The 27,647-nt window shown below is 40.1% G+C and overlaps 2 protein-coding genes across 5 annotated transcripts in view; one reads left to right on the top strand and one right to left on the bottom strand.

Moving 5' to 3' along the window:
- The first annotated feature begins 944 nt into the window (after positions 1-944).
- Positions 945-7,919, top strand: mrpl2 (mitochondrial ribosomal protein L2). Its single transcript, XM_061745581.1, has 8 exons — positions 945-1,094; positions 2,833-2,940; positions 3,040-3,208; positions 5,112-5,253; positions 5,502-5,617; positions 6,624-6,734; positions 6,825-6,898; positions 7,604-7,919. The coding sequence occupies exons 2-8, from the start codon at positions 2,869-2,871 to the stop codon at positions 7,814-7,816; spliced, it is 897 nt and encodes a 298-aa protein (XP_061601565.1). The 5' UTR covers positions 945-1,094; positions 2,833-2,868; the 3' UTR covers positions 7,817-7,919.
- A 342-nt stretch (positions 7,920-8,261) lies between these two features.
- LOC133463835 (phosphofurin acidic cluster sorting protein 2-like) overlaps positions 8,262-27,647 on the bottom strand; it is a 65,236-nt gene continuing 45,850 nt past the window's right edge. For 3 of the 4 annotated variants that reach the window (XM_061745577.1, XM_061745579.1, XM_061745580.1), the window contains 16 exons: positions 26,938-27,031; positions 24,643-24,726; positions 22,419-22,546; positions 21,774-21,906; positions 21,543-21,647; positions 21,182-21,288; positions 19,063-19,217; positions 18,861-18,971; positions 16,899-17,001; positions 16,285-16,317; positions 14,006-14,048; positions 13,126-13,168; positions 12,887-13,025; positions 12,584-12,807; positions 11,609-11,722; positions 8,262-10,576 (listed from right to left, as the gene is read on the bottom strand). In XM_061745577.1, the coding sequence (XP_061601561.1) occupies positions 10,461-10,576; positions 11,609-11,722; positions 12,584-12,807; positions 12,887-13,025; positions 13,126-13,168; positions 14,006-14,048; positions 16,285-16,317; positions 16,899-17,001; positions 18,861-18,971; positions 19,063-19,217; positions 21,182-21,288; positions 21,543-21,647; positions 21,774-21,906; positions 22,419-22,546; positions 24,643-24,726; positions 26,938-27,031 (1,732 nt within the window). In that variant the 3' untranslated portion in view covers positions 8,262-10,460. The remainder of the gene's footprint in view (positions 10,577-11,608; positions 11,723-12,583; positions 12,808-12,886; positions 13,026-13,125; positions 13,169-14,005; positions 14,049-16,284; positions 16,318-16,898; positions 17,002-18,860; positions 18,972-19,062; positions 19,218-21,181; positions 21,289-21,542; positions 21,648-21,773; positions 21,907-22,418; positions 22,547-24,642; positions 24,727-26,937; positions 27,032-27,647) is intronic. The other variant, XM_061745578.1, reaches the window with a different exon arrangement.

Here is a 27,647-nt window from a genome sequence, read left to right as displayed (position 1 = left end):
CAAAATTATTACATTATCGGCAAAAAGTTATTACATAATTGACTCAAAAGTTTTATTACATTATTGGCACATTATTACACTATTGGCTTTATTACATTTGAAATGGCCAAAATTATTACTTTATTGGCAGTTATTACGTTATTGGCCGTTATTACGTTTTTGGTTGTAACACATCTTTTCCTTGATTCACTGCCATAAAGCTTCTTGTTAAATTAGATTTTTAATTGTTGAAAGTACAAATGTCCCCATGGCCTGGTGACAGATATTTGTTGGATTCAAAGTGTCTCTTGACACAAGAGGCCAAGATTATTCAGTTTGATCTTGTAAAAGTGTTAAATTTCAGGGTTTTTTTTTAATAGTGAAACCAAAAAAATAAACAACACAAACATAAAACTTCTTGTTAAATTAGATTTTTAATTATAACAAAAATAAAAATAAATTACAAATAACAAAATGAAATATATTACAAAAATAAATATAGACCGAAGTAATTAACAAAAACAATTAGGTTTATTTACAGTAAAAAAAAAAAAAAAAAAAATCACAGAAGGATGTTAAATTGTTGCCACATCTCCACCGCAACAATGAATCAATACAAAATAAAATGGATCTATCTTGTGGATATGATTTATTCCGCCTTCCATTTACCTCGGAAATCGAACTGGGAGCTAGGAATGGCAGCCATCATGGAATGGTAACTCGGGGGTGGTGAAGCTTCTCCCACTTTCCCAGTAGGAAATCCCACTTCAAAGGGCGTTCCAGTTGAAAATTCCGACTGGGAACTAAGAAATTCCGACTTCCGAGGACAAATGGAACGCGGCATTATTTCTTCTAATTCTGCATAACCATCTAGAGGCGGAGCTAAAACCGGGAAATGCAACAGAAGCCCAATAATTTTAGCTTTTACAGAAGGTTATATTTTAAACAAGAATATCAAAGAGGACTTACGAGACAGTAAAAAAAAAACAATTTATTTTTACTTTTCTTTTTATTGTAGAAAGACACATCTTTAACTACGTCATCAATGCGCGACGTCGCGTTGCGGTTCTGTGAAGGACAGATTCGGTCCGCAATGAAATAACTGGGATTTAAAGGTTTGTTGAATATTAATGTTATTATATGTTTGTATTTACAATTTAATATTAGCCCCACGTTTGATTCTGTGTTGGTTAGAGAAGAAGATTCTTCTCCTGAAGCGCAATAACTGCCCTGGTAGTGGATAACACGAGCTCACGTCGCTCAATAAAAGTGTAAATAAACGTAGAAACGCGTTACAATGTTCTCTATTGGTGTTAAATCTGAAGTAGCTTGTTTCATTTCAGGTGAGCAAGATTATAGGCAGCAGAAGATTTTAAACTAACGTTATAAGCCTTAAAAGCACATGTGACAAGTAGGACATTGTGGGGTTTAATACATTAAAAACATTCACATACTCTGCCCCTTATACATGGAACAAACTTCAAAAGGATCTAAAAATAACAGAACTTATTCCACTGAGGGATTTTAAGTCCAGAATGAGTGCACTTGAGACAGCATCTCTGATTTGTAACTGTTTTAAATGATTTCCATTTTTTGTTTCATTTGATTTTATTTGATTTTATTATTTCACATCACACCTCTGTAAAATTTTAATATCTGAAATCTTGTGCTGCCTCTTGGCCAGGACACCCTTGCAAAAGAGATTTTTAATCTCAATGGGTTTCTTTTCCTGACTAAATAAAGGTTAAATAAAAAAAAAAACAAGCCAGACTGTAATAAAAATATGTCCAATTTGAAAGATCCTCGTGTTGGTTTGTCTGGTGCACCATAAGAAAACCAGTGAACAGAATCTTTTATTCTGAAGCTTTTATTTTTATTATATCATGCACGTTTTCCAGCCGGAGGTAAACTTTTCTCAAACCACATAGGTGGGAGAGAAATGCAACCTGTGGTCATCAATCCAGTTATATTTATACTGAAAAAGGGAGGTGTTTTGTACCGGTGTCGTGCCAAAAAGTGATTGCCTGCCAGAATCTGATTTCTCCCCTGAAAAAGGGTCTTTTTACCTGCCAAAAATTGATTGAAGGCCAAATACAGTTAATGAAAGGTTGTTTCTACCTAAATATGATTTGATCTCATTCTTGAGCTTCATAATATAAACACTAGAGCTCACAGGATTGCTTTTAACCCTTTTAAAGGACCATTACAACACAAAATAGGCATTTTCACCAGCCAAAAATTGATTGAAGGCTAAATACAGTTAATGAAAAGTTGTTTCTGCCTAAATATGACTTTATCTCATTCTTATGCTTCATAATCTGAAAATCTGACGTTTTAGCGCTATCGCTCAATGGGCTGCTGTGCGCGCTCCCGCGGCCAGAAATCAGAAGAAATCAGATTATGGGAGGCAATCACTTTTTGGCACAACACCGGTACGTTATAGGAGCCGGTGTTGAACCTTATCTGGGAGGCCAACTGCAGTGAAAGAAACTTAAACATCATACTTTCAGCCATATATTTTCTGTTGTTTATTTCTAATCCGACATGCCAACCCAGCAAAGATCAACGACAACCAAAACCCAGAGAAAAACAGGATGGGACCCATCAGTCTTAAACATCCGTTCCTCTTCACGGTCCTCACCTAAAGAAGAACTCAGCTAATCAGTCTGATCATAAAAAGAGGAGGTGGTTCTGCGCTGAGAGCAACTATCAGCGTACAATCTTATAGAAAAAAACCCTCATACCTTTTAAAAATGTCATAAAATCCTAACAAATTATAAAATGATCATCTCTGTTAATGAGCAAAAAGGCTATTTCTATAAATTGTGCTCATAAAAGGCGTCATTTTGGCAGGTTTCTGTGTGGACTAGCAGCTGACTCCCTCCCCTGATGTCGATGTCCTGTTTAACTCGAGCCCTGCGCTCCCTGACGCTTTCCCAGCATGCTCTGCTGCCCTCTCAGGTAAACACATCAGCTGTTGGTACCACTCATCCACAAATTGACTTCCACCATTACATCCAGCAAACCGAGCTGTGCCCCCCCTGATTTGTCCGCTGACAGGTGGCTGCTCAGCTGAAGCTGGGATCTCCGGCGCTCTGCACCGTCAGCCAGTGCAGAGGCTTCCTCACCACAGCCCCCCTGGAGCAGAACCGGACCCACTGGAAGCAGATGGAGAAGTACAGCATCAAGCCCATGGGGATGAAAAAGACTGGAGGCCGAGATCACACAGGTAAAGACTGCGGTCAATGTTGCAGGACAGGAAAGGTAAATGGTGTGTTTACACAAAGCAGTAGGTCTGGGGTCAGTTTCATGAAGTGAGTTACGTAGAAACTCTCGAGTATGTTGAACCTGAACTCAGGCAAACTCGGAGTTTATTGTTTCAGAAAGCAAGGTTACTTTACCCCGAGCAAGGGGGTTCAGTCGAGTCGGTTTCAAAAACCGAGGTAACTCATAGTTGGAGTCTGTTACCACAGCAACTGTGAACTAAAGCTGGTCTAAAGCAGGTTTACTTAGACATACCCTGAGTTACTTTCTGTCTCCCCCCCTCATGAAGCTGAATCGAGTTCAATTTAATCAGAAAATTGATCATATAAGGCTAATTTTAAAGACATCTGAATGATGACATATCGCATTTGTATCAGGAAAGTATATTGAAGATCTGAACAGATCGTTTAATGCGGTCAAACGAGCCATGACAGATACTTGTATAACCCTGAAGGTTTTTTTTCCAGAGCGTTAGGTCTTTCGTATTTATTTATGTCAGTTAGCCTGCATGATATTATCCTTCTGTGCATTACAAATATAACCTGCAGCATACTTCACATACCCTATTCGTTTCCATTAGGGAGTGAATGATGGATATTTGTATCCTTCTCCCACTTGAGTGAGTCAAGACATTTCCGTCATGATTTACCAGTTAGTGTGGCCGGGTGTATTGTCTGCACCCATAATTACCATGTAGTCTTCTTCTGATTTTTCTCTTTTGAGTTTTCCATTCCTAAGAAATGTTTTTAAAGTGAATACAACAGAGGACGTTGCGTTTGAGTTACCCGTCTGAGATGATTGAAACATTATCTTTAGCTGGTTGTGTGTCGTTTTTTTGGACTGTCATTACAGGGAATATACATTTAACCATTTGTCATTCATTCAATGTTATAAACGGTAGTTTAAGTATTGTAATTGGCGTTCACTCACGCTGCACTTGTCTCCCACGTCTCTTTCCTTCAGCTGTGTTGCACTTTTGTCTGAATATGTGTTTCTATGATTGCACTTATGACTCCAGTCCTAGCAAACTAAAATAGGAAAGTTGCTTCCAGTCATGCAAAGCATTTGTTGCCATGGCGAATCCAGTGTGGAAGCTGCATTGATGATGACTTTTTATAGTCGCGGTGTCGAGTTTCTCATCTCAGCTTTTTCGGAAACAGGCTCTTTTATTCCTAAATGTAATAATAACAGAAGTATTTAAAACACAATTAAAAATGTAATAAAAGACACGGCTAAAATGAAAATATTGGTGTTTGTAGAAATGTGGATTTAATGAGACCTCTTTATTCTGCACTTATAAACATAATTTAAAGATGCACAGCAGAAACACCGACATAAAGAGGACATTAACAACATGAAATTCATAAATGACAAAAAAAAAGCAAAGATGTATGTTTGTAGAATTGTTTAAATCTTAAGGGTAGCCTGCCCCAACAGTTGCTGTAAGTCTGTTTCAGCGTTTTAAAGTATAAACAGTAATCTACATTTTATTAAACCAAATAATTCAGATTTTGTTGCCATCTCTACTTTGGTCATCTGTTGTAATATTACAGAAGAATAATAAATAGTCCATTTTCATCAAGCTGATGGAATAAAAGTAAAAAAGGCAAAAAAGTTTTGACAACTGCTTAAATGTTTCTGTCTTTTTGGACTAATTTCTTATCTGTCAATCATTTATAAATCAAATTTTAAATCTGTGAAGGTGTTCATGACTTACACCCTCCCCCAACCATTTTCCATCTCGTACAAATCATCGATTTATAGTCGTGTTTGACCTCAGGTTGGAAGTCTGCAGCATTCTGCAATATTTGCCCTTCAAGCAGCTGTGAAAGTCATGTGCTCCTCTTCTCCCCCCCCCCCCCGCGCAGGTAAAATACGTACACACGGCATCGGCGGTGGCCATAAGCAAAAGTACAGGTGCATAGACTTTCAGCGGTTACGGTATGAATCTGATAAAGATGGCCAGCCTTTTGAAGAGAAGGTTGTGGAGGTGCGATACGACCCATGCAGGTGAGATCAGCGTCTGCTGCACAGAACTGTGTGTGGGTGTAGACATAGATACATGCATGCATGCATAATCGTGTGTGTGTGTGTGTGTGTGTGTGTGTGTGTGTGTGTGTGTGTGTGTGTGTGTGTGTGTGTGTGTGTGTGTGTGTGTGTGTGTGTGTGTGTGTGTGTGTGTGTGTGTGTGTGTGTGTGTGTGTGTGTGTGTGTGTGTGTGTGTGTGTGTGTGTGTGTGTGTGTGTGTGTGTGTGTAGGTCCGCGGACATTGCCTTGTTGGCAGGAGGGAGCCGTAAAAGATGGATCATCGCGACAGAGAACATGAAGGTCGGAGACATCATTAAGACATCAGGACTGATTGGACGTATGGCAGGTACGCAGAACTCCTCATGGCGGCGCGTGTTAACCGAGGTTAACCCTTGTGCTGTCTTTGGGTCAAAATGACCCAATTCTTCTATCCTTCTTTCCTCCTGCCATGCTCTCTCCTTCCTTCTTCCTTTCCTCTTTTCCTCCTTTTTACCCTCCTTTACTCCTTTTTCTTCCTATCTCCCTTTCGTCATTCGTTCCTTTATTACCGTCTTTGCTTTTCCTTCCTTCTTTCCTTTTCTCCCTTCATTCCTCCCTCCCTTCTTTCCTTTTCTCCCTTCATTCCTCCCTCCCTTCTTTCCTTTTCTCCCTTCCTTCCTTCCTTCCTCCCTCCCTTCCTTCCTCCCTCCCTTCCTTCCTTCCTTCCTCCCTCCCTTCTTTCCTTTTCTCTCTTCCTTCCTCCCTCCCTTCTTTCCTTTTCTCTCTTCCTTCCTCCCTCCCTTCTTTCCTTTTCTCCCTTCATTCCTCCCTCCCTTCTTTCCTTTTCTCCCTTCATTCTTCCCTCCCTTCTTTCCTTTTCTCCCTTCATTCCTCCCTCCCTTCTTTCCTTTTCTCCCTTCATTCCTCCCTCCCTTCTTTCCTTTTCTCCCTTCATTCCTCCCTCCCTTCTTTCCTTTTCTCCCTTCATTCCTCCCTCCCTTCTTTCCTTTTCTCCCTTCATTCCTCCCTCCCTTCATTCCTTTTCTCCCTTCATTCCTCCCTCCCTTCTTTCCTTTTCTCCCTTTCTTTTTTCCCTTCCTCCCTCCCTTCCATCTTTTCTCCCTTCTTTCCTCCCTTCCATCTTTTCTCCCTTTCCTACTTCCTTCCTTTCTCCCTTCCTTACTCCCTTTCCTACTTCCTTCCTTCTTTTCTCCTTTCTCTGTTCCTTCCATCTTTTCTCCCTTCCTTACTCCCTTTCCTACTTCCTTCCTTCTCCCTTCCTTCCATCTTTTCCTCCTTCACCCTCCCTTGACCCAAAGACAGCACAAGGGTTAAAGTTAGTGCTGACTGCTGTTACTGTTTTTGTCTTGCAGTGTCAGCCAACGAGGGGGATTCCTACCCGCTGGGAGCTCTTCCAGTGGGGACTCTGGTGAACAACCTGGAGGTAGAACCGGGGAAGGGATCAGAGTACATACGCGCTGCAGGTAAGTTAACCCATCACTGGCACACGTTTTATAATAGTCTCTTTATTGTGAAGATGTTGGTTAATTTGTGGTTTGTTTTTTCTCTCTCAGGTACGAGCGGCGTTTTGCTCCGTAAAGTAAACGGAACAGCCATCGTTCAGCTTCCTTCAAAGCGGCAGGTTCAGGTGAGGTGGACTACATTTATCTGGTCAAAAACACCCTTTTCCGCTTTAAACTAAATGCTCCCTCTGATTCTCTTTTTTATGGAAATAAGCTTCTGAAACTTACTGAGTGTAACATTTTCCACAATGCCTGTGTAATGTATACTGTAGTTTTTAGACTCAATGATAGACTCTGTCATCTCATCCCCATTTCTGCTCCCACTCATGAACACACCACAAGGGGAAAACAACTTTTAAAGGGAAAGAAAAGGAAACTGAAATATATAAGTTTCAGTGTAGCCTGCAAAGGTCTAACAATTTGGAATGAGCTTGGTAGTGCTATAAAAGTCTGGATCTCTCTCAATTAAAAAAAAAAAAGCTAAAACAAAAATTGTTATTAAATTATGTCTCTTATTAATTTTTTTATGTACCAATACCTGATGTATTATTTTTATAAGAATATTTTATAAGAAATCTGAGGAGGTCTCAGGGTTTTTCTTTTGTGTTTTTTTTTTCTTATTTAGGTTATAAGGTTATTATACTGTATGTTTATGTATTATGTGTAATTTATAGTTGTTCTGCTGTGTGACTGGGCCCCTATTCATAAGCTACAGTAGCTTCTGGAGAGTCCCATTTTACAAACCTCGATTGATTATTATCTGTATTTGTGTTTTTTAATTTGTAAATAAACTCTAAACTAAACTTTTATTTTTTGGGTGGCCCACGCAGGTGCTGGAGACCTGCATGGTGACGGTGGGACGCGTCTCCAACATCGACCACAACAAACGGATCATCGGCAAAGCCGGTCGAAACCGCTGGCTCGGCATTCGGCCGTCCAGCGGCTTGTGGCAGAGGAAAGGAGGATGGGCGGGGCGGAAGATAAGACCGCTGCCTCCCATGAAGAGCTACGTCAACATGCCCTCCATCTCCTCTAACCAATAAAGCCGCCGTCACGTCGGGTGGAGGGCGTATTGTAATGTTTTGCTTATGAATGCAATTCTTTTTTTTGGAGCAAAATATGAATAAAGACAGTGTTTGTACAGAAGATTAAAAATTTTATTTAACACAACTGCTTGTGAGAGCATTGAAAGAAACAAAATATAAAAATCCAAAACATATTTACATCTATAGTAAAACATGCAGGGTAACCCATATTTTTAGTGGTGAATTTAAAAATACTGTCATGTCATTTAAAATAGGGTTTGTGCAAAGACACCGGGTGGCTTTTCAAGTAACAGGAGCAATGAGATGGCATGATGCAATAGTAGTTGACCAGTAACGAGTATTAATACTGATGTTAGTTTCTTTTGGAGTGCTAAATACGACGTCAAAGGGAGCATGCCCGCTCATTGATCCGGCCTTGTAAAACACCCCCATGCTACCTCTGGATCTAGGGGGGGGGGGTAATAAAATACAAAACAATAAATTGAGGTCAAATACTTATTTTGCTTGTTATTTAGTAATTCAAAAGGCTAACTCGGATGATTAATCCCCTAAAACAAGTCTGCCCGGCTTCAACACGCATCACAGGCCGGGACTACGAACACGCGGGGGGGGGCAGCTGGGAGACCCCAGCGACCCCTTCAGAAAGCAGGAACTAGGAAATGTTGACCGTACAAGCAGACGCGTTCAGTGGCAGCTGCTAAATTCATCTTAACATTAAGCAGTGATACATCAGGCAACAGAGAGCCATGAAGGTTTTCCAGACCTCGCAGGGCGCCGACACATCAACACAACGCCCCTATGAAACTCAAGGAGAAGAAGAAAGCCTTCGTCTGAATACAGGTAGTGGTTTACATTTCAAATATAACATCTCGCAACAAAATTGACGTCCCAATTTGAACTACTATGTATACAAAAGTGCATTACAAAGTGAGGGAAACGCAGGAGGAAATTACATCCCAAATAGTGTTTGCATTGTCGACCACAGTCGTGAGTTCTGGAAATATATTTGGCATTCATGTCGAGGAATAAAAGGTGCACGCTTTGTGCTCTCAGTTTAGTGAAAGGGGGCTTTGCAGTTCACAATAGTATATCTTGTACATGTTTCTATACAATTTGAAAAAGAAAAGAGAAAAGCCAGCCTATCAAAGCTTTAAGTCTTCACTTTATAAAAAGCAACAAACTCATGCAGAAGGCCCTTTGTCCAAAGGTTTCCTATTGCAGAAGTTTCACGTTAACACTATTCAGGGAGTACCATCAAACACAGAGCACACCAACACGGACACACAGGCAGTGACTTGGACGTCTGGCAAGACTCCGTTCGCTTGTCATATTTTACACCTGCTCGGCGCTGCGCCCCGCGGCAGAGGCGGCGGTCGCCTTTCATTTCTGGGATTGTCCCTCAACGGGCTCAATACTGAAACGTCGGTACGCTTCAGGGCTGTGCTCAAAGACACGCTGGTACTCGCTCGCTTAGGATTTACAGACATCTGTAAATATGTTTTGACATTTGGCCAAATATCGAATGTCACAGGTAAATTTCTCTAAATTAACTCAGTAATCTTAATACTGATCTCCACAGGGACCACAGACACGTTAAATGTACAACTTTAGTTTTCAGTACAACACACCGAGATGTTAGGCCAGGCCAAGACCTTTTATGAACACACTGTAAAAACTTATTTTTTTGGCACATCACTGCACAGTCCAGTATTGGCCAAGTTGAGCCAGTTGGTCTAGCTAACGACACGTTTAGCGGATATAATCTGATGTGGCATGAAATGACTCCAAGAAGACCAAATTACAGCACAAGTGTGGGACAGGTTATTCAAACGGAACTTAGTTTGGCATTCAGCTAGTGGGAAATAAAAACGGTGGTCACCCTGCGTCTATGTGGCCCTCGCTGGTGCAGTGGGAGTGTACGCCATCGCGACGGCGTCAGCTGAGCCGACGCGATGAACCGCCAGCGAGTCATGAATGTGATCGAGCTACATTCAAACACTTCTCCTCTCGATTTGCTTTAGTGTGCTTAAAAGCAACTAGGCAAAAACAAACAAAAACAATAAAATATTACATTCCTTCCTATAAAAATGTACTTTTTTCAGAAAGTAAAGGGTGAAGTAAGAAAACTGAGCACTGAGAAGAAAAAGGATTCCATCTAAATTCACAGCAATATTCCAACTTTCAACAACAAACACAAACAGGGTCTTCAACAGTCTCACGCACGCCACTGCACATCACCATCACGCTCCTCCGTTATCTATAGAGTAACAATAAATGTAGGATTTCACAGAAATAATAAAATGTTAACAAAAACAAAGTGCAAACACAGCTGCCATTATTGAAATGTGGCAATTTGTCGAAAACCCCAAAATACCTCCGAGGCGGTAGCACAAATCTTACAAAATAGTACTTGTTCTTTTTGTAGTGTGTAAAAAAAAAAAAAGGAAAACAAAAACAAGAATATCACCCAACAACATCAAAAACATCAAAGAGACAACAAGAAGTTTGTGTGTTGAACACGTGGTTGTGAGTCTTTAAGATTTCCACAGGAAAACTATTACTGCTGGGAGGCCGCCGGCGTCTCGGCGAGACGAGACGAGGGCCGCGGAGAGTCTGGTGGGTGAGTGGACGGTGGCCGGGGTCACACCGGCTTTGTGTAACCAAAGATCCCCACCGGGAAGTGCTTGACATGCGTCGGCCACTGGGCAGCGAGCTGGAAAAACTTGACATCGTTCCACTCCACCCCGTCAATGGTGACTGAGGAGGGAAGAGGAGGGAAGAGGATGGAGGTGAATGCAAGAAATCAGAAGACCCTGATGTACTGCGCAGTCACCACCAGAGGGCAGTGCAGCCGTGTGTGTGTGTGTGTGTGTGTGTGTGTGTGTGTGTGTGTGTGTGTGTGTGTGTGTGTGTGTGTGTGTGTGTGTGTGTGTGTGTCAGAGGTGTCAAAAGTATTCACATTCCTTACTCAGGTAGAAGTATAGATGCTAGAGTTTAAAAATACTCCTGTAGAAGTTGAAGTATCAACTCAAGTTTTTTACTCAAGTAAAAGTATAAAAGTACTGGTTTCAAAACTACTTAAAGTATAAAAGTAAAAGTAATGTAAGGGGGACAAAAGCCATTAAGGACAAAAGCCATTGAAAATGAATGTATCTTAGTATAATGTAAATATATTAAAGAACCATATATGTGTACTATTGAGCATTAACATGTGTTTCAGAGAGCAGGAGATATGATGACTAGTTGCCTATAAGTATTGTAATGGTGCAAAAAGTCAAACTTCAGAGGCATGTTATCATTTATCCTAACCTTTATTGGAATGTACATCCAAGTTTAGTTGCAGGAATCTGAGGGAACGGATGTAAGAACAAAACTGGACAAGAACATCTGAAACAACCACAACCAAATTCACTCTATCCGGATGGAGCAATTTAACTGGATAGTTTTTTTTAAAGGCCGGAATGAAATAGAGTAACGAGGCTGTTTTTAAAATATAAGGAGTAAAAAGTACAGATAATTGTGTGAAAATGTAAGGAGTAAAAGTAAAAAGTCGCCTGAAAAATAATTACTCCAGTGAAGTATAGATAACCAAAATTTCTACTGAAGTAAGGTAACGAAGTATTTGTACTTCGTTACTTGACACCTCTGGTGTGTGTGTGTGTGTGTGTGTGTGTGTGTGTGTGTGTGTGTGTGTGTGTGTGTGTGTGTGTGTGTGTGTGTGTGTGTGTGTGTGTGTGTGTGTGTGTGTGTGTGTGTGTGTGTGTGTGTGTGTGTGTGTGTGGTTGCTACCTCTCAGCATGGTGTGCTGGTGCTTGGCTGTACAGATCAACCTGCTGATCCCATCAATCACTTGGCTCTTAGAGTCCAGCTCTTTCTCCTTCGGCTTCTTGCTGAGAAAAATCACTGAAACGGAGGAACAATGAGCCGATTTAAAAGTGGACCTTCTGCCCCCAACTTTCCCTTGAGACCGGGAGGCCTCATCAAACTATCCTGGGAAGCTTGATAAGGAGTATCGGGCTTCCCAGGATATCATAGAAGTGTAAAACACTTATTCAACTCATCTGCACGGGAAGTTTTAGAACAGAATCAGATTAATAGCAGATGAAACAGGCAAATTGATCCTTGCATTGTTTGGGCTTCGACACATTCAACATATATTAATAAATTATTGATAATTCAAAAAAGGTTTCTCAGAATGATATCACATGCAAACAGATATGAGCCATTAACATTTTTCAATCATGTTTATTTATGTTCAAATTTAAAAATTATATACAAGATCTTCCTTCTTCTTTTCATAATATCTTTTGTGTTAATTCCAATATTCATTCTTATGCTACAAGGCATAAAGATGATTTTATTTTACCGTTTTGTAGAACTTGGAAACATCAATCTTTCATCACTTACAGAGGCCCCCACTTGTAGAATTCATCAATAAATCTCTTAAATCATCACCATCCTTGCCAATATTCAAAAAACATTTAAAGAACTTTCTTATTGTTTCATCTTTGTAGTGTTTATTATTTGATCTGAGTTACATTTTCTTTTGTGTTCTTTTGTTTTTTTACTCCCCCTTGTGTAGCTTTTGTTTTGTTTTTTATTCATATATGGAAAAGATTCTATATAAGCCACCAGGCTTCTTCCTTTCCTTGCATATTATTTCAATGTTTTTCATTTTTTGTTCAATTTATCTTATATTGCTAAATAAATAAACTAAACTAAACTGCTCGCTACCAAAACGTCCCTTAGATCCCTCCAGCGTACCTTTTTTGTTCTTCTCCTTGGTGACCACGGTCATAGCCATGCTGGGGGGAGGAGTGAGTTCTCCCCCGCAGGGCAGGCGGCTGACTTGTAGCGAACGGAAGTTACTCTTCAGGGTGTTCTTCAGTCCCACATCCCTTTTGTCTCCCTCCTTCTTCTTCTCCGACCCCTGCCACGTCCAGTAGTCCACCTGCAGCCCCATCAGCTCGCTGCCCGAACATGGAGAGCTGAAAAACGGAGACAAGCCGAGCTGGCGTTAAAAGCTGGGTGGGGAGAGGAGGATGTGGTAGTGGAGTCTCGTCCTACCCAGCTCCAGACAGGGCCGTGGACACCGAGGGAGACTGTGGAGGGGTGCTCCCAATCTCTTTCCCATGCGGGCCAGCCGATGGGGGAGTCGGGGAGGAGAGGATGCTCGTGTTCACTCCCATCGCGTCATCCGAGTCCACTGTCAATCAGAGGAAAACAATTTAATGCAACGTCTTAAAGTGATGCAAAATGGTAACAAGACATCATGAGACTAAAACAAGGTCAAATATGTTTCTTACTCGAGGTTGAGAGGCTTTGCTCCACAATCCCAACCTTCACAACCTGTGAGAATGGACAGGGTTCAGTCCAGGACATTTAATTTCATTTTTATTTATTCCGATCATGGAAATATGCAAACAAAAGAAACAAACAAGTAAAATGACAACACAATCAAAAGCATATTCCATAACCAGAAAGGAACAGGAAGAAGAAAATCTTATTATACCTGCCCCTCCCTCAAAACTAAATTGAACAATAATAACAGATGGTCTGCACAATTACTTAGTTAATATCACAAGGAAAGAAAAACAAAAAAATCTCCATACACATATATTATAAATGTTGACTATTTCATCCATACATTGCTATTTTTTTCTCTTTAAATTTATTTTTAAACTGAAATATGTTTATACAGCCCTTTAAATCATAATGTAATGAATTCCATAACTTAATTACAACAATTGAAACGCTCATCTGCTTTAAAGTTGTTCGGCAAATAAAAGTTTAAAATTAAATTTTCTACGACAATCTTCATTATTTGAACTGAAAGTAAACATGTATTGTAAGTTTTCTGGTAATGCTTTACATTTAGCTGTGTACATGATTGTGAGTGTCTGTAACTTAACCAAATCATCGAGTTTCAGTTAATCTTGATTAAAAAAATAATCTGTTGGTGTGTTCTCTGTAGTGCGTATTGTAAATAACTCGAAGTGCTCTTTTCTGTAATAAAAACAAAGGATTCATATTAGTTGGATATGTGTTGCCCCAGATTGCAACACAATAAGTTAAATAAGGCAAAATTAATGAACAATATAAAATTGATGATGATGTATGACATCAGCAAAGACAGATCTGACTCAACAACGTTTGGCCCCTATGCTGAAAAAAGCAAGTTCTTACCCCAATGAATGGCACAAATTTCTGACAGGAGTCCTCATCCGGGCTGTGAACAAAGACGGTAAAGTGTTTAAACATTTCAACACTCCACAGGTGCACGTGAACACTCAATGGTCCTGGAGGGGAGACGGCTGTGGGGGGGCCTGCTCCATGTCCCATCGCAGCAGAAATGGCACATAACAGGCTCAGGTGGAATGGGGTTTTCTTGAGGTCACGTTACAATGAGATGAATGAGAGGACCGCTCCTTACAACCACAACTTCAGGGAGTCCGCCTAGTCGGCCTCCGGTCGGGTACGAGATCTGTTTGTTTCTGTGCTACTAAGAGAGATAGTTTAGCTCCAGCCTCAGCGGATGTGTAGCTGCTTCACACAGACAAATGCTTCCATGAGGAAACCCCCTTTTCAATGTTACATGTATATGGGTCAATGACGAATAAGGATTTTCAAAAGGTCAATTTTAAAATAATAAAAAAAAGATCTATTGCAGTAGTTCAAACATTAAGAATGTTGTGTACACATACATTCATATAAAAATTTTAAATTAAGGGATTAAGAGTTTTTTTGTCAACATGAATTAGCACTAGCCTGAAAAAAGGTCATGTGGTGCAACCGTGATTCATATTAAAATAAATTAATTTCCTTAACATCTTGACATCTTTTTTTTTTTAACAAGTTTTCAGTATTATACAAAAATGGTTGTTTTTTTAATGGTCGCGCCACATGATATTTCATAAAATGGACATCAGTCAAACTTTGTTTGTATATTATGATGGAAATATAAATACAAATGTGTTGTAATCTTACACACTACAAGACATTTCAGAAATCATTTCAGAAGATTGATTTAAAAACATTTAGAGTGATTTCAAAAGAAGTTTTCAAAACAAGAGTCCTGGTCGGACGGTCGCATCGCATGATATTTTGATGCTTAAAACAACAACAAAATGCCAAATAACTAGTATTTTTTGTAAAATTCAAGTGAGTCCATATGTGGGACAGGTAGTTCATATATATATGTTTTTTTTTTTATACATTTAAACCTTTTTTGAATTGAAAAAAAAATATGTTTTTCAGAAAATATAGGCGTCACGTCATTGACCCATATAAGCAAAGACAGCAAACATTGCTGCATTTCTCTTCTAACAGTGCAGCTCCTAAACAAACCAGTGAATCTCTAATCATGGTAGAAAAATGCAGCCACAACAAATTAGCAACACAGTTCAGGTGCGGCACACGAGGCTGAAGCCCCCAGAAATATCCTCACCTTCCACATCTAAGTCACAGTGTCAAGATCACAGCAAAAGCAAACACAGCAGGACTGGCACACCTGACTCCACAAGCTGATCCCTAACAAATAGATGTGCTCAGTTTAAGGAGCATCCTGCACTAACAAGGTGGATGGTTGCGAGGAAACATCTGTCCAACCAAAAGCCATTACCGGAGAAAAAGATCTTCATAAGGCTGAAGTTGCATCATGACCTGAAACCGGCTATTTACCCCCCAAAAAAGCTTACAAGTCTCGATCTTAAGTCCTGATCTTTCATGAATGCACCCATTACTGTGTTCTGACATATTTAAATATGCACACATTAAAAAAAGTGTCAGTATGTTTATTAGTAATTAGTAATTTCCATGCTTTTCAGATCATCAGAAATGTTAGAAATGCAGCTGGTAGTTTTGTTTGCATCTTCAGCAGCACGGCTGGTCAAACATGCCGGATGCAGAGCCACACACTGCCAATATTTAACAGAAACTAATAATTATGTCCGAACCTATTATAATTTAGTGATTTAGAAATGTCTTATGCTTATTATAACTTAAATGAGGCCACATTTGGACTTCAAAAGAGTAGGGACAGCCAGCTCAGCAGGGAGCTCAGACTTGACATCCAAATTATAAATAAATAAAATGAGAGGGAAAAATGTGTCTTGATAAATAAAAATAGAGATCAACTGACTTCACTGAGAACTAATGGCACGTGTGACTATTTTGGCTAAAGAAAATTCACTGGAAACATCAGTACTGCTGGTTGCATGTACACGACACCAGCTCACTTTTGCAAACGTTGGTTTCATAGGTTGTTAGGCAAATCTTCACAGCAACAACACGGAAGACGGAGCAAGAGTCAAGCGTCACACCACAGCAGAGACACAGATCAGGACACAGTGACGTTACAGTGAGTATCATCCATCGTGAAGAGGGAAATGTTAAGACACAGCAAGGAGCTCAGGTCACATGAAGGAGGGAGTTCAGGAGGGCAAAACAAGAGTTGGTTTAGATACCTGATATAAAAATCAAAATACAAACTTCTTTTCCTTGAAAGCAAATCAAAGGGGGAAGGGGGGGAGAAGGAATGCAGAAGAGTTAAAACTGTATTCAGCACCATCTGACCATTAGGAGGGAACTGGGAGGGGTTTTGTTTAAATCTCAGAACAAAAACAAGCAAACACACAAAGAAATGCAACGGGCCATAAACTGAGAGGGGCGACCGGGTTGGAAAATCTAACAAGTCTAAAACCTGACATCGCAACTTCAGCAGCTTTTAATAAATCGACTATAAATATCAGATTTGCAGAGCAAAAGCTGCTTTTGGAGCCTGCAGTGGAATGTGCACGCCTGCATGCACGCATTTTCATTCAGACTCATGCAGTTGAACTGATATTTACTTGAAGAGTAAAGTGCATGTGATCGGTTGACCTGTCACGACGACAGCGGCTCTAAGTCTAACTTAAGTCATTCAAACAGAAGGCATTCCTGTCAGCACCACGAGGTAGACGTCGCTGCGACAGAGACTCGGAGCACAGAGAGCAAACATACAGACATGCTTACACACAAACCACATACCCCACTAGTGCATGATTTACTTAAATAACTTAAAAAAACAAGCTGGTTTTACCTCTTTTGTTTGTAGGTGAGCATGGCTTCTGAGATGGGAAACTGGTGGGAGATGTTGGCACCGGCCAGGTACTGAATGACTCGCGCTGCTACGTCGATGTTGTCTGTAGAGAGACACGGACCGCTATCAGCACGTCTACTGAACCATGTTTGTTGGACTATCAACATCGACCTCAGGGCCGCAGAATACCTTCCTTTTTAGTTTAGCTTATTACTGAATTTTATTTATTTTATTAATGTGGTTTAGTCTATTGTTCTTTAGTTATATCTTATTATTATAACTACTTATTTTTCAATTATTTTATTATGGACTTATTCTTTTATATTAACTTTTTTTTTAATCTAATTTTATCTTGTTCTTAGGTTTATTTTAATGTTGTTTTTACTTTTTCATATATACAGGACTGTCTCAGAAAATTAGAATATCGTGATAAAGTTCTTCATTTTCTGTAATGCAATTAAAAAAACAAAAATGTCATACAATCTGGATTCATTACAAATCAACTGAAATATTGCAAGCCTTTTATTATTTTAATATTGCTGATTATGGCTTACAGTTTAAGATTAAGATTCCCAGAATATTCTAATTTTTTGAGATAGGATATTTGAGTTTTCTTAAGCTGTAAGCCATGATCAGCAATATTAAAATAATAAAAGGCTTGCAATATTTCAGTTAATTTGTAATGAATCCAGAATGTATGACATTTTTATTTTTGTAATTGCATTACAGAAAATCACAATATTCTAATTTTCTGAAACAGTCCTGTATTTACGTGTGCTGTGTGGGTATTAATGTGAGGATGTGTGTGAAAATTACCAGATGTGTATTTTTAACCACGAGTGTGAGTTTTTTATATGTTAAATGTTGATTTTATTATGTAAAGCACTTTGCGTTACTATTGTATGAAGTTCTATATAAATAAAGTTTGATTTGATTTGAACAGGACAACTGATCCATATGCTACAATTTGATCCAAGTGCCAGGAGGCTGTGCATTAATGCTTTAACATCACAATGAATTAAGAGGGTGAGGCATGCTCAGTGTAACTAAACACTAGAGAAATCGTGTGTTAAACGAAAGGCTTTTTGGATGACATGAAGCCTGGCAGTCGTTCCTGGCAAACTTATAGGTGGATTTGATTTTTAATGCCAATTTGACTTAATCTTATGATTCAACAAGTCAAACTATCTACTTTATTCGGGTGACAGCTTACGATAAGTACCAAATATTTGGAGGGGGATTAGAAGCTGTGGTGCATCTTTTAATTCTATTTTTTTTTTTTTTAAATGCAAACCCCTTTGAGATTATTCAATATGATGAATGACGCTGTGGCTCTCACACACTTGAGGATTAAAACAAGTGGATTACGAAAGGGAAAATGGGTGATGATAGTCAGGCTTGTTGATGCAGAAAAGTGATAATAACAGAGGAGGTGGATGGAACCAGAAGCTTAAAGAGATTTGTGTGTGAGCCAGGAATTGTAATGCCCACAAGAAGCAAGTGGGCGCGACAATAAATTAAAATCCAACAGAGAAAGGTTTACTCTACAAGAATATCCAAAAATAAATGGATTAACTACACTTTTTTTGCCTGGATTAATCCCACATTTCACTATTTACTAGTACGACAATAAATGGATGTAAATGACACACAGAAGAGCCTAGAACCGTATAGATGTGTAAACACTGCAGAAATCTTTTTCAAAAACAAGAAAGATAATCAGATTTAACCAGCATTAGCGTAAATGTTGAGGTCAGACATTTAAAGTCTGGTGGTCTTCAAACAGGAAAAAGAGCGCTATGATCCAATTTATCCGTCGTCATCTTTTGCAATTGTTAGAATTGCTTTTTTCGATTTTGCCGGCCGATGACCTTTACTCTGATCCAGTTTCCTTTCCCTTCAAGATGCACGTTAGGCTAACAGACTTGTGTTTTAACCAGACAGCAGAGCGACGCCTCCTACCCGAGGCGGGCCGTTCCGTCCTGCAGAACAGCTCCCTCCACGCCGTGTCCATGAAGATGCTGTTGAACCGGCTGTCGAATGAGGCCACATATTTCGCCAGGGGATGAGAGCCTGCGTCGAGAAGCAGAGAAATTCATAAAACAATGCTAAAGCTATGCACAATTTTTTGGTGTGGACTCTGCACTTATCCCAGTGGACGCACCGATGGGGATCACCAGGAAACGTATGTAGCTGAGCCAGTCGGGCGTCTTGTTGGCCAGCTGCTCCACGAAGAACCTCAGGATGGTGCTCAGGTAGCTCTGGTCGCCGGCCACGGCCACCTTCATAGTTGGGGGTGTCTGCGCATTGCAGTTACAGCTGTGAGGGTTAAGATATGAAGAGAGGAAATGAGTAATCAAGAGAAAGACAAAGAGGCACTTTATTAGAAGTCTGGGTCAGGAATGATGTGAAAGACAAATTTATGGGAGGCTGAAAGAAAGATTTATATCGCTACGAGACTGTCCGGCTGTAAATCGACTCTCACCTTTTCTGAAAGTAATATTGTGTCATGTGTTTTGAATTTGTGAGACTATGTGAATTTTAAAGAAGCATTTCCTGAGTTAATGAAAAAAAAACATTGCATTTTTAAAGCAGCACAATGTAACTTTCAACTTTTGTTGAGTTTAGCGGCTCCTTTGGACAAAAGCGGTAGTTCATTACCAGAAAGAACACTACGTTTCCCATGAGCACCAGCGCGTACTGCCGGAAAACTCCTGTCCCTGTCGCGTGCATTTGTTTCGATAGTGAATGAAGACGGGACGGACTTTCAAAACTACTTTTCTGTTTTCAGCGGCCGTTTGAAGGATGGATAGCAAAGAGGTAATGTATCTATTTTTGACTAGACAATATAATATGACGAAGTTGAAAACTTTGAAAGTTCAATTTGGTTTTATTAGTGAAGTCACCCCCGCCCCCCTGTCCTGTTTCAGCGAGATAATACACTACAAATGTTTTTTAGAGGGACTTCGTCATAAATTAGTAGTCCAACATACTTACTGACAAAATAAAAAAATACTTTATAACCTGTGAATAACTGAATGCCCATTCCTTATATTTTGCAGATCAGCCCTGCACAATTTTACAGTTCTCAGGAAAATACTAGAACCCAAGACGAATCCCTCCTGTATGTGAAAACATTCTAATTTTGATTCTTATTGAACATAGAACTTAACATTTACATTTGTATCATAACAATTCTGTCTCTCTTGTCGGACATCCCTCCTCGTCTTTCAGCTCACGCCAGCGAGTGAACGCCGGGCCAATGTTTATTCTTGTCCGGGCATTTTTATTTATTTTTTTGTCCGGGCATTTAGCTTGTTACTCTCCCGCTTTCTTTTTTTCGCCTCCTCCCATAAAACGTGATACCAGCTTCTGCTGAGCTCTGCGTTCCACACCCCGCCCAGCTTTCGTCTCGACCACGAATCGGGAAGGAGGGGGAAGTGACGTATGCCGTAAAGCAGTCAAAGCCGTAAAAATGTGTAGTTTTTTAGTGTGGCAGGGTTCCTACCATGCTCCTCAAAGTTACATAGTGCCAGTGAAGGCGATACAGACCCCTCAGACCATGACAGAGGTTCATTAAACCTGTTGGAAGTTGATGTACCATCACAATGACTCTGGAAATATTAGATTAAGGTGGAAAAGTTACATAGTGCTGCTTTAATAAATTACATGATGAAATGAAACTCTGAAGCCAGAAGCTTCAAGATTTGTGACATTAAAGGCCAATTAAATACAACAAATATGGGAGGTGAAATCATGTTTGGTCCCAGTGTCAACATGAGAAACCTACAGCCAGCTCCGGCTACAGCTGTCAGCAGCCAGGGCCGTGTTCACATCAGTCATGCATGGCTCTGCAGGGCACGACCCCAGCTGCAGCCCTCAGGCCCACGGACTGTGTGCGTAAAACCCCGACAAGACAAGCTCAGTAGGTTTAGGGACGAGACAAGTTTAAAACAAGAAGTATATCAAAACTGACACAGCCGTTTCTTTCATTGCCATGACATCCTGACGAGATGACTGCCAAGCAGATGGATTCAGGAGAGATGGAGAGAGAAAACAGCTGGAACCGTGACTTCTTATGAAAAAAACGACGCACATTTTCACCAAATGAAAGCACCTAAGCAACACGAGTGACAGCTTCCTGGAAGTCTCTGGCAAAGAGCCACCGTAAACACAGACGGCTTAGCTAAATCAATCCAAGATAACAAGAAACATAAGCTTGCGCTTTTTCTGATGGCTTGTGTTATACAACCAAAGCATGTGCATGTATGTACGTGACTCACAATCTCTGGATGCGAGTAACAATGGTGTTGAAGGCAGCCTGAACATCAGCAGCAGAGCACGTGGAGACAATGGGCTGGCTCTGTTCATGGAGCAACTCTGCTACATACTGCACAGAAACACACATGAGAGGGACACCGGGAGTTAATGGATATACAAGAGGCAGCACCGGCTGGGCTGGAGAGAAAGCAGCAAAGATGTGCTGCTGCAGAACATTTCTATTGCATCTCTGTCTCTGCACATCATAATGTAATGCTTGATAACTAATAAAAGTTTTAACGTCATGGCTCATGTTTCTAATGCAATAATGAATAAATGAAGGTAAAGCGGACTTGTGAAGTGCTACGAGTGGAGCACACAAACCTGTCCTTGCCACTCTGTGGTGTTTATGAGAATGATGCTCTCGGGCAAGCGTTCATCTGAGATGAGGATCTGGTTTAGCTGGTCGTACACAGACTTCCTGGGAACCTTGGAGACACAAATGAGGAGGCAGAGTCTGACATGGACCCAAGCTTGCACATTTCCACCAGAGTCAAACATCAAGAAAGAGTAGAAACGGAGCTTGATGGGGTTTTGTGTGTGGTTCGTTGTTACCTGCGCTATTAGCCGCGAGTCTGGGGAGCACTCGCTCTCCATGCTGCTGGTCCTGTCACTCTGGGCCTTGGAGTTCTGCCTGTCTTTCATGGAGGTGCTGCGAGGACGTCTCTGCAGCCGGTTCTCCATTTTACTGAGGACATAAAAGACAAGGAGCTCAACGATACATGACAGAGGCAGCAGGAACCGTAAGGACCAGACTCTGTTAATAACAGAAGTGAAATATTTATTTACAGGACTGTCGCAGAAAATTTGAATATTGTGATAAAGTCCTTTGTTTTCTGTAATGCAAAAATGTCATCCATTCTGGATTCATTACAAATCAACTGAAATATTGCAAGCCTTTTATTATTTTAATATTGCTGATCATGGCTTAGAGCTTAAGAAAACTCAAATATCCTATCTAAAAAAATTTGAATATTCTGGGAATCTTAATCTTAAACTGTAAGCCATAATCAGCAATATTAAAATAATAAAAGGCTTGCAATATTTCAGTTGATTTGTAATGAATCCAGAATGTATGACATTTTTTTTAATTTTTTTAATTGCATTACAGAAAATAAAGAACTTTATCACAATATTCTAATTTTCTGAGACAGTCCTGTATGTTAAAAAATCAAATCAAATCAAAAGACACTAATATACCTGGGAGACATGTGGTTTTGGGACTCGGTCTTGCAGAGCTTGCCAGCAGTAGTAGTGATCCTTTCAGTGTTGACATCCCAGTTGTTCACCTCTCCTGGACCGGGTCCACTTTCTTCGGTTTCAGGCTCCTGAACCAAACAAAGGAGCAGGGAGAGACAGAGATGAACCACAATCCTTATAATTTAAGAGGAAAATATAAATTCAAAAAACAATGTTTTCATTCTAAAAGGAAAAGCATGTGTATCTCAGTTGTTGGAGTGGATTTATGGAATGGGTTGGGTGATGGGTTGAAGCAATGTACAAATATAAATCAATTTAAAAAACGGTACAAAAAGGAAGTTCTGGGAAGTTATTTGGTTGAGGAGGAGTTATGTTAAGGCAATATTGTGTTTATTAGCTGGTTAGGTGCAACGGCACAACCAATGGGAAAATCGGTAGCCTAATAGGTAATTGCAGCTATTTATTTATTATTAATATTTATGTTTAATTTATGATAGAGGTAACAAAGGGGAAGGGTTAAATACGTTTTACTTCTACCTGCTCCTTTTCGGACACTGTTTTATTTTCCCTGTTTGTATTACGTTTTTGTTGTTGTTGCTTTTTTTTTCTGTATGTTTTGAATTTGTTTTAATATTTTATATTTTTTACCTTATGTGTTCGAAATAAACAATTCAATCAATCAATCAAATCAATCAATCGGCTTCCATCACTTTTTACAATGGAGCAATAACAGAAAGCATACGGTAAGGCCTCAAATCATTTACACAAACATCTAAAATTCATCACTTCCAGGTCAGAGCCAGTTTGAGTAGCCAGGGATCAGACTGGCCCTTGCCCCGACTTGGTCCCTCCAGCAGGTTCAGGGCGGCCCGATGGGTTCAGGCTCCATCACCAGGCCTGGCTCAAGGGCAAAGTCCTCGAGTCTGAGATCGTGATCCTCCATCAGTAAAGTGGCGATAAGGGGGTCGTCCACCGCCTCATATGACGTGATAAAATTAGCAAGCTACAAGAAGACATTTTCATAGGAAATGTGGAGAAACCAGAAAAAAGGTTCCAGATAATCGGAGAAAAATAATTAGTACCGGTAAGTTAATTTCAAAAGAGTATATAAAAATACACCGAACTGTGGTTGATTGATGGGGCCTGGAGCCATGTACGGTTTAATGAGAGTCACCCTCTGATCCCCCATGACTGTTAATATTTTATTTGAGGATCACTCCGAGACAGATGCAAAGCAGTCACATAAAAACACCTTTCAGTCTATGTCCCTGGGAAGATCCTTATATAAGGGCCTTTCTTCATAAATGCCTAATGACCCATGTCTTCACTCGGATAAGTAGCAGAACTGACTCACGGCACCAGTTAGAAGGAAAAAAAAAAAGGGAAATATGTGTGTGTGTGTGTGTGTGTGTGTGTGTGTGTGGGTTGAAATTGTCTTTCCTTAACAAGTTCCTACTAAATCGACTCTTGAAAGCCAACATTAAATATAAATGTTGTCTGTGGCAGGTAAGAAAGGCTATTTACGTCATTGCAAATTTAATTCAAGATGTCTAATACTTTCCAAGTCCTTTTTGAAGCAAAGTTTTAGGAAACCTTTTCTCGTACCGCAGATAACGTGTCACATCTCATCAAACTACACATCAGCAGTGAGCATTTAAAAGAGAGATGAAAGAGCGGAGGAGCCACGTGAGCTAAGGAGACGCTGGCCTGGTGGAGAGTTTTACTCGGCTTTTCGAGACTGGAGATAATGGTGCTCAACCGCATTGACAGCAGAGATAAAAAGCCAGAGTCTCTTAGCCAGTGGAAGGTGAAAGACTCCTCTGGCAGCTTCGATAATCAGTTCAAATTGGGTTAGTGGAGCGGCGCCCTGAGACAGCTGCCCTGTGCTCCGAGGGAAAGCTACAGCGAGATGAACAAGGTTAGACCGACCCGACGGCGCAAAACAACAACAAACCCAAACACTCCTATTTCAGTCCTCATCAGTCAAGAGTCATCCAGCACAGAGCTGCCATGACGGCTTCACTGATCCATAATAGATGACGCTGCTGTTTGGCTCGTCTGCCCTCACATACTGCCTCCCTCGCTTCTCTTCCTCTGGAATGACAGAGACCCCTGGGAGGAGTGGGCGCTCCAGTGGAGATGTGGGGGTTGGTGGAGAGTGATGTGAGAAAGAGATGCTCAAGGGGATTCACTTAAAATAATGTAGCGCCGTTCCAAAACATACCCCGACAGTTGTGTCTACGATGCTGTCATCTTGATACCGGCTCCCTTGCACTTTACATCTCTCCACACTGAGAAAGTCTCCGCTCTGCAGGGTAAACACACACAAGACCAAACATTAGATCACTTATCTGCGGAGGTCACTTCTCTGGTGAAAATAAATTACCGTATTTTCTGGATTATAAACCACACCTGAATTAGGGATGGGCGGTACGGACTAAAAAATGTATCACGATCATTTCTGGCATTTATCCCCATAACGATAAAAATGACGATAAAAAAAATACCAATTCAACTCCACCTTTGTAACTATAAATCTATCACCACATTCAGTCTTTGGAGCCAAAACACTGCTGTAAAAGATACTAAATGCTACTAAACTACACCAATTAAATTTAATTGATAAAAGATCCCCGTTCCGCCATGTTTGTTACACAAAAACGTATCAACAGGAATTTATCCTTCTTTCTTTCTTTCTTTCTTTCTTTCTTTCTTTCTTTCTTTCTTTCTTTCTTTCTTTCTTTCTTTCTTTCTTTCTTTCTTTCTTTCTTTCTTTCTTTCTTTCTTTCTTTCTTTCTTTCTTTCTTTCTTTCTTTCTTTCTTTCTTCCTTTCTTTCTTTCTTTCTTTCTGGCTCATTTCTATTTCTTTCTTTCTTTCTGGCTCATTTCTATTTCTTTCTTTCTTTCTTTCTTTCTTTCTTTCTTTCTTTCTTTCTTTCTTTCTTTCTTTCTTTCTTTCTGGCTCATTTCTTTCTTTCTTTCTGGCTCATTTCTTTCTTTCTTTCTTTCTGGCTCATTTCTTTCTTTCTTTCTTTCTGGCTCATTTCTTTCTTTCTTTCTTTCTTTCTTTCTTTCTTTCTTTCTTTCTTTCTTTCTTTCTTTCTTTCTTTCTTTCTTTCTTTCTTTCTTTCTTTCTTTCTTTCTTTCTTTCTTTCTTTCTTTCTTTCTTTCTTTCTTTCTTTCTTTCTGGCTCATTTCTTCCTTCCTTCCATCATCAACGGGAATTTATCGTTTTTACCGCGAGATGACAAATTCTTACCGTGGAGAATTTTTTTGACGGTTTATCGTGAACGGTAAAATATCACCCATTCCTAACCTGAATATAAGCCGCATCCGCTCTATTTTAAAAAAAATAATTAAAAAAAAGATATACAAGCCGCATCCACTCTATTTAAAAAAAAAAAAAAAGATATGCAAGCCGCAGATATTTAAGTTAGATTAGATATTTACTACATGTACAGAAGGATTTTGAACTGTAAATGATGTACATTTTTGTACCTAAATAGATCCTTTCCTAACAGTGTCTTTTAACACGGCAGCAACTTTGCTGATTAAAACGGGACAGAACCAAGAGAAAATAACTGCTATTTATTCATCTATTTATCTGTTTGAAATCTGCTTCTACTTCTATCTGCTAAAGAAGAAGTAGCGTATTCTTCTTTGCATTTATTTTGTCTTAGTTTTGATTCTAATTCCGATTAGAGCGCCCCCTAGCGGTGGAAGAAAAATCCACATATAGCTGCATCTTTGTATAAGTAATGAAAAAAGTAGCGGCTTATAATCCAGAAAATACGGCACATCAACTCACTACTCCAGGTGCGAAAGCTCCGTCTCCTCGGGTCAGAAATCACATCGACTACAAAACTGACATGCTTGTGTGTTTATGTTTACGCCACAAAAAGTGTTTTTGTAACATCTGGTTTAATTCATTTCAATATCAGATCAAAGGTTTTCTTAAGGCTTGTATGTAGCTCCACAAGAATACCAGAAAATGGAGGGCTACAGCCGTACGACCTGCTCTGGACTATTTTATAACGAGCTAAAATGGATTCCCAGATATTTATAAACAGCACTGGCTCTCGCCGTTAGTTTCAACAAGTCTCGCGTCCCCTGCCCGTGTTGTACTAATGGACCATAAATCTCTTAGTGGGTCTTGGGGACTGCTATCGCCATTCCTCTCCTGGAGCAGGGCAGAATAGTTGTGTCTGCGAGTGTGTGTTGATAGAAAGGTCGTGTGGTGTCAGTCCCCATAAATACTGAAGCGCTGCAGAGGTGGATGGGATAAGGACTCAGGACCCCCCCTTTCTTTCTTCGTACTTGTTTTGGCTGGCGAGCTCTTTGGGAATCCCTGAACGACGCTGAGCACAGAGCAGTCCCTGACATTTAAACGTAGAGGCAACTCGTTTATATAACAAGTGTTTATAAGAAGACCCTCCCAAACAACCGAGAGACAGAACTTTATAAATAAACAGTGGGAATAAGAGAACGCAGGCCTGTTTCATACAGAGCATCAACTTACGGGACATGACAGCTCTCTCTGCTGGCTTTTCTGGCTGTGTATGCTTCCGATCTCAGTCTGAGAGCTGGAGTGAGACATCCCTTCAAAGAACGGCCTGAAAATAGACAAGAGTTTTAAAATACTGCAACAATACAGACACAACTTCTTTTGTTTTTTTGCTAGGAAAAGGATGGAAAACCTTTTGAACCGTCTGACTTATACAAGTCAACTATAATATATGATTTAGTATTAATTTAGACATTAGGCAAATAGCGGTGGAAATGAAGCTGTTAAGGCCGCTACCTGAAATGTTTGACTGAGACTCTGAAGGCGTGTCGAGCACCCGTTAAAACCAAAGGGTGGCTTGTTCACAGCAAAAGAAAAGCTACTGTTTGTTTACAACAAATATACAAAGTATTGTAATTGTTGCATTACAATCTATCTGGACCATATTACACCCGTCATGAAATCACTACACTGGCTTCCAGTGAGTCAAAGGATGGAGTTTAAAATCTTACTGCTGGTCTACAAAGACCTGAATGGTCTTGGACCAAAATACATGCTGGATCTGTTAGTTCCTATGAAGCTCCCAGACCCCTGAGGTTTATCTGGATCTGGTTTGTTGTGGTTCCCAAGAACCAGAACCAAGCAAGGTGAGGCAGCGTTCAGTTATTCTGCTCCTCACCGGTGGAACAAACTTCCTGTAGACCTGAGGTCTGCTCCAACTGTAG

This window comes from Cololabis saira, chromosome 17, assembly GCF_033807715.1.
Source record: "Cololabis saira isolate AMF1-May2022 chromosome 17, fColSai1.1, whole genome shotgun sequence".
Lineage (NCBI taxonomy): Eukaryota > Metazoa > Chordata > Actinopteri > Beloniformes > Belonidae > Cololabis > Cololabis saira.
This window is presented reverse-complemented; position numbering and strand designations above follow the sequence as displayed.